A 7,186-nucleotide genomic window follows, 5' to 3' on the forward strand; every position below is an offset into this window, starting at 1 on the left:
CCGAGGACACTTCCTTGAGGGACGCCACTTGTAACTTTTTTCCAATCTGATGTGAATATTTTAGCAGTTGAGTGAGTATCAAGGACAACACGCTGTTGTCTATTGTTAAGCCAAGCATTTATCCACATGAGTGCTTTCCCGCTGATGCCATATGCTTTCAATTTGCTCAATAGGCGATTATGTGGGACTTTATCAAATGCTTTTGCAAAATCAGTGTAAATCATATCGACTGGATACTTCTTGTGTGCAGCTTCTGTGAGGAAGTCGCGAGTTTCGAGGAGATTAGTTAAACAGCTTTTTCTTTGAATAAATCCGTGTTGTGCTCTGCTTATTAAACCGTTTAAGTTAAAGTGTAGCATTATTTTTTCATGTAATATACTCTCGAATATTTTGCATGGTATGGATGTGAGAGAAACTGGTCTATAATGGATGCTCTTAGTTTGTTTCCTTTCTTGAAAATGGGCGTGACGTTAGATTTTTTCCATAGGTCTGGTACAGTGCTAATTGAGAAAGATTTTGGCAATGCGAAAGCTTCTGCGCAGTGTTTGAGTACACGAGGGGGAACGTTATCAACACCAAGAGATTTAGATTCGTCTGGGTTTGCGATTCGAGCACGGATATCGTTGATTAAAAAGATATTCTCGTCTAATAGACATTTTTTGTCAGTTCGGGGTTCTAATTCCGGCACAGGTCCGTTTGGCTCGTTGACAATTACTGATTGGAAATAATTGTTCAGGGTTGTGCAAATAATTTGAAGATCTGTTGAAATTGTTCCATCAATTGTTTCTATGGAGTTGAATACATATTTTGAGTTGGTTTTGTTTTTGATATGAGCGTGTAGCTTTTTAGGGTCGTTTTTATATAAATTAGCTAGGTTCACTTCATATTTTAACACTGCTATTCTCAAAGTTTTGGTTACATTTCTGCATGCTTCTTTGTGCTTGTTTTTGAGCTCTCTATGTGTATGGCGACCAGAGGCAATATATTTATTCCAAAATTCTTTTTTTGTTCTTATAGCTTTTAAAACTTCGTCTGTTATCCATGGTTCGTGTTTCTTCTTGAAGGGCAAGGTAGTCGACGGAATGAGTTCTGTTGCTAGTTCGTCGTACACTTCTAGGAATAGATTGTAACATTCGTTAGCTGAGCAGTTTTCGAGTAAGCTTTTCCAATTGGTTGAACTTAATTTTAGCGAGAAATTAGTGTAGTCGGCTCTGCTCCAGATATAGCGTTTTCGTTGCACGATTGGTGGTACTTTTATCTTGTCGTTCAGAACAAATTGACCCGTGATTAGAGCATGAGATTGTCCCATTGGAGTGTCCCCAAACGAGTCTTCTTCTTTTATTTCTATCAAGAGATCTTGTTTGTCTGTTATTACTAGGTCTAGAGAACTGTTCGGCTCTGAAAATCTGTTACTACGATATGTTTTGAAGGTGATCAATTGTGTGAGTAGGCATTCGTTTAAGCAATCTTGAAATTTCATGTCTCCTGGTCGTTCATTTAGCACGTGTGCTGTTGTCGCCACGCCACCGTCAATCTCAAAATACTCATAAAATGTGTTGCTAAAATTAAAGTCCCCATAGATTATAATGAAATCACACTCTAACCTTTGGGCGGCAGCTTTCGAAGCTTTGATAGATGCTATACAGTTTTTAAGAGTTTCGTCATTTAGGTCGTGTGGTCGATATACACATCCGAGAAGAATTGAGTTGTTGCCAAGCTTAATAACGCGCCACATTTGTTCAATTGAGTCTGAGTTCAATTGTGCAAAATTGGTTTCTAATGTAGTTATCTCTTCTTGTATATAAATGGCCACGCCACCTCCTCTTCCGTCTCTATCTCTTCGATGAATTTGATAGCCTGGTATAACCGTGTCGCTTGTTCCGTTGTACCAAGTTTCGGTGAAGAATAAAATGTGAGGAGTATTTTTAACTTCTAACTTGTGTAAACGGGCTATGGCTTCGTCGCGTTTGTTTTTATTTAGTGAGCATGGATTGTTGGCCCAAAAGCGGAGATTTACAGGAGATAGATTATTTTTATTTATTACAGGAATGCTGGGCGTTATTTTGGTGTGTTTTTTTTTAGGTGGACGAGTTTTCTTAAGCGGTGCTTGTTGTAGCTGCTGTATTACTTCTTCGATATTCGTTGAGAGCTGTAGTTGCTGAGGAGTACACATATTTCTTTTGCTCGTTTGACATTGTGACATCAATACAGCATATTTGACCGGTTCTTTTGTGGATGACATTCCGAAACGGTTGGTCGAGAATCCCAGCATCTTTCAGCTCTTCGTTTTTCTTTTTAAGTCTAGCTCGAGTTTCGTTGAACTCTTCTTGCTGAGCCGGAGTTCTGTCTTTTCGTGCAAAAACTCCGTTAAATTGTTGGAGTTGATGGCGATTGCAGAGATTTAAAACAGCAGTTTGTTCCATTTCGTTTGCAAGAGAGACTTGAATAATATTAGAGTTATGAACAGTTTGTTTTTTACTTGAGTTTAGGCGTCGTGCTTGTTTGATTGTAAAGTCATCAAGACCACAAGCCTTGATGAACTCCGTGACGCTTTTCTTGTCGTCTTTGTTCTCGGTTTTGGGTGGACCAACCACAATGACATTCATGGAACGATCCTGTCTGTCTTTGTTTTCGGCAGCGACAATATTTATAATTTCGTTTCTGTGTTTGACTGCTTCAGGTGCGTTTCCTTTGAGTTTCGAGGCGTAGGTAATAGATTTCTTGTCTTCCAGTTTCTTGTTGAGATCGTAAATTTGGGCAGTTAGTTTAGCCTCGGTTTCTTTATTCAATTTAATTATCGGTGAGAGCGCAGAGATTAATGTCACCTTGAGCATTTCGGCGACGCGGTTTTTGTAGTTTTCGTTGAATGTTTTGTTTGTGAATGTTGTTGCCATGGTATCTCTTATCGCTGCTTCGACTATTGATACGCAAGTTGTGTTGAGAGCTGCCGCTGCAGCAGCTATTGATGTCATTTGATAATTGTCGATTTTAATAGTTTACAATTATTAAAATAATAATAATAAAAAATTTAATAATAATGATAATAATAATAAAGATATTAAAATAATATATTTCAAGTTTTAACAAACTTTAAACAAACTTAATTGCTGATTAGAACAGAACTAAGTGTTTATAGCACAATCGATTTATATTACGTCGTTTAGCAAATAATGTAATTTAAATGGCCTATAAAAAATTATACAAAAGGAATTACGTCAATTAGCAAGCTAGAAAAATTTAAATATACTAAGAAATTTATTGTTGTTGAGAACAAAATAAACAATTAATAAAATAAAATAAAAGTTAGGAAGATGTTTCACAAATCACAATAGAGTAGATAAACAAAATAAAACCAAAAAAATTCAAATATATTATAGCAGTCAAATATAATATAGCAGTCAATATAATATAGCAGTCAAAAATATGTACAATTCCGAATAATTATAAACAAGGAAAAAGGACGATCTTCGAAAAATGTATATATGTGCAAAAAACTTTATAAATTATTGTATAATTATTATTGTATAATTATTTCAAAATAAAACCTTAATAAAATAAAACCTTAATTAACTAGGAAAAAAGACTCAAACAAAACTTAATACAATATACTAAAAAGAGATAGTACAATAACTTAGGAAAACAAATATATATTAAATACTAGATTTAAGTTAAATAAAAAAAAAAAAAAAAAAAAAAAAAAAAACTGAAACAAAATAAAACCTTAATTAACTAGGAAAAATTAGACTAAAACAAAACTTTACAATATATTTAAATGAGAGTATAATAATCTAGGAAAACAAATATATATTAAATACTAGATTTAAAAGTTAAATCTTACGCAGAAAAAACACGTCTTATCACTTTTGAAGCGCAAATGATTGGCATAAAACGTGTTTAAAATGAAACGAAGTAAACAAATATAATTGTTTTAATAAATTAATTAAAACAATGCTTAAAATCCTAATTTTCTTTTTAAGGGCGCCCCTAAAAACCAGGTGACTTTCCTTTTTAGAAACTCAAACTATTAACTTAAGCAACGTTGACAGCAACTATGCAACAAAGCAACTTTAAATCTTATTTAAAACTAAAAAAATGAATGGTTCCGCTATCTGCATTAGGGTGGAACAAAAATAGGCGAATGTAATTTTTTATTTATTTTGAATTTCTAATAGCGGCTAAAAGTTGCCTTTTATAATTATGAAAGCGTTTTTAAAATTTCATTGCACTATAACGTTTAAGGTGCCGCAAAGAGCCTGAAAAATTGAAATTTTGCAAAATTGAATATTAATTCAAAATTTCACTTTCAATACCTTTTTGATGTTTTGTATTAACACGCACCTCCTGTAAAATATAATCAGTAAAAATAAATGATTAATATATTTTAAAAACGTTTCTCACCAAAAGCTGTTTTTAGGGCATATTTTTATATATTTTACATTTTTTACCAATATATAATACTTTGTTAGCATATATTGCAGGAACTTAAACGAAATATACAAAACATGGTAATTAACAAATGTTTAATTATCACGTGTATGTAAACTAAAAATTTTTATAAAGAGATCAATAAATTCAAAACACTTAAAATACTTGACAAGATTAAAAAATTCCCAACATTTGTAAATGTTTATTTTTCACTGCGTTGGTTCAATGAAATGTTTTTCTGAATCAAATTTTGGCAGATTCGTCTGAGATGAAAACCTTCTCTTAAAAATGGCTCACAGACAGACAAGGAAGACATTGATGATGAAAATTTTCACGCTCTTTCCACTTCTTGTGTGTGATATTGAGATTGATGAAAGTCAATTAATGGGTTCTCCACAACAGTTAAATCTGATATTTTCCAAATGAATCGATTAAGGAATCTTCGGAAATATGTTTTGTCATTGGGAGCTCTGTTAGTTCAATGTCGTACTGTTGGATCATATAAATGTAATCGTTTGCATCAAAGTTTATCTTTAGAATGATAAACTTTCTAATAACACCTCTACTCTCTGCTCTTGCTTTTTGAAGTCAACCTAAACCAAGCTCTCATATGTTTGCGTTTATCGCATTACATGGACAAAATAATATTTTCCGGAGCAGCAAAGTATCCTTTCTATTAATAACTGGATCTATTTTTTTAGATAAGTAGTTAAATAACGTGAGTAAGAAATAATAGATAAAGATATTTAGAACCATGGACGAACATAAATGTTTCAACTTAATGTTAAACCAGACAGGGGCATAAACTTTTAAAATAAACACAGCCAGAATTTCCTGATTTTTAGTAGGACTTTCAGTTGCCACATACAATCAAAGTATTTGATTTACTAATGTAAGCCATCTAGAGTTAGATTTTTCTCCTAGAGTTAGATTCACCTCCGCAAGGCCTGCTCGGCCTTGAGGAGGTGATTTTACATAAAAATAATAAAAAAAAAGATAGTTTTCTATGGGTTTTCAATAAATAATGAAAAAAGCAGTTTCATCTTGATGCAGCAAAACACATATCCATTAAGTACTTCTGATCTGTTTTTTTCGCCTTGTGTTTAAGTAAGAACACCGTATGTAATCTTTAAGTATCTGTTTTAGCTGTGTTAACTTCACAGTATCTGCGGGAACGTTTATTATATTTAAAAATATGCAGAACGAATATTTTTTAAATACTGTGAGCTTTCTTATCACGGCGGTATAGTTTGCTAGCCCTTTTTTTATCAAATTCGATCTGGTTTTTTCCTGGTCACAACACCATCAAGGAGATAAAGACGCGCTGGAAAAAACCAAATGCTACCAAAACCATTTCTTCTATTAAATGCTAGTCCAAAACCATGCTACCTAAACTATTTCTTTTATTAAACATAAAACCTCTAAGCACATAATTCAAATATGAAACGATTTCAGTTTTCGCTTATATAAGAATACAAATAAAATAATCATAAAAAATTAATAAAATGATAAATTATTGAAATATTTCTTCTCTATGTCCATCATATTAACTTTATTAATTTTTTTTCATGTTTGGTTTTTCATTAGCGCAAAGGGCAACCTTCATACAAGCGATAAACTTTTTGAATAAATCTTCATCGAACATTTGATCGATTGTAACACTTATTTCATTATCGCGTTTGGTCTCATTCAATACGTAATCGAATTTCGAAAGTAAATCTTCGAATGAAGTGCTCGTCGATTCAACAGCATGTAAGTCTTTATTTTCCACTTAAAAAAAAACAATAATATCGAATACAAAAGGGATTAAATTATTACTTCGATATCAGGTTAAAACAAAGATTAGCATTACCATTTATTCTTAATAATAAAAAAATAACAACACCAATAATAACAACAATAATAACAATAATGATAATAATAATAGTATTAATAATAATAATATAGAAGCAATTTAAAAGAAATCCAAACATTCTAATGTAACGACTTGCAAGTAGAATAACTAACGAAACACCGATATGACAAATGTCAGTTCTTTGTTTTTCGTACTAAAAGTTCAGGAAGAAAGAGGTACTGTTGATTTATAATGCCGTTGAATAATACGGCAGATACAATGGTATTCGAATTAAAATTTCAGTCAGGTACAATATAATTGCAGAAATCTCGTACAGAGACAGAAATCTCGAACAATTTTGCGGGCAGTTATCTACTACTTAGGCCAGGTAAATACAGTTTCTATCATGAATATTTAAAAAGAAAACTGTAGAATTGCGCCAATCATTTTGTAATACTCTTCCAGTTGGTCGGTAAAAAAAGCTGGTATCTAACTACAGTTGCTTGTGTCGAGTCCATTTGCGCGTAATTTTATAATTAGACGCGAATCACCAACCTTAACAAAAGCTTTAGCAAACTTTAAAAGAATATTGACGGTTTCTAGATAAGATTTTAGCGAATACAAAAGGAGGAAACAAATATTAGAGTGGGAGATTCGCATTTCTACAAACTGGACAAGTTCGGAGAAATGCAAATAGAGATCGTTTGGAAGATACTGTGTTCATTTATACTAAGAATCTGATTCGCAAATAGCTGAAAAATAAAAGGATCATTGCGAAAGTGAAGAACTGTTTGAACTGAACGAAAAGAACTGTTTGTTTAACAAGTTTCGCATCTCAGTTCGGTCAGATAATAGCACGCCGTCGCCATTCTTAAGAGCTAGAATATTATCTTTGTAGTCTCTGGGCTTATTTATTGTAATAAAGAA

The 7,186-nt window shown here is 32.5% G+C and overlaps 1 protein-coding gene across 1 annotated transcript; it reads right to left on the minus strand.

Annotated features, from left to right (window-relative positions):
- Nucleotides 1–358: 358 nt before the first annotated feature.
- On the minus strand, nt 359–1,735 carry LOC136080280 (uncharacterized). The gene has a single exon (XM_065796895.1). It carries the CDS (start codon nt 1,733–1,735, stop codon nt 359–361), a length of 1,377 nt encoding a protein of 458 aa, XP_065652967.1.
- Nucleotides 1,736–7,186: the final 5,451 nt, after the last annotated feature.

This window comes from Hydra vulgaris, chromosome 05, assembly GCF_038396675.1.
Source record: "Hydra vulgaris chromosome 05, alternate assembly HydraT2T_AEP".
NCBI classification, from domain to species: Eukaryota; Metazoa; Cnidaria; class Hydrozoa; order Anthoathecata; family Hydridae; genus Hydra; species Hydra vulgaris.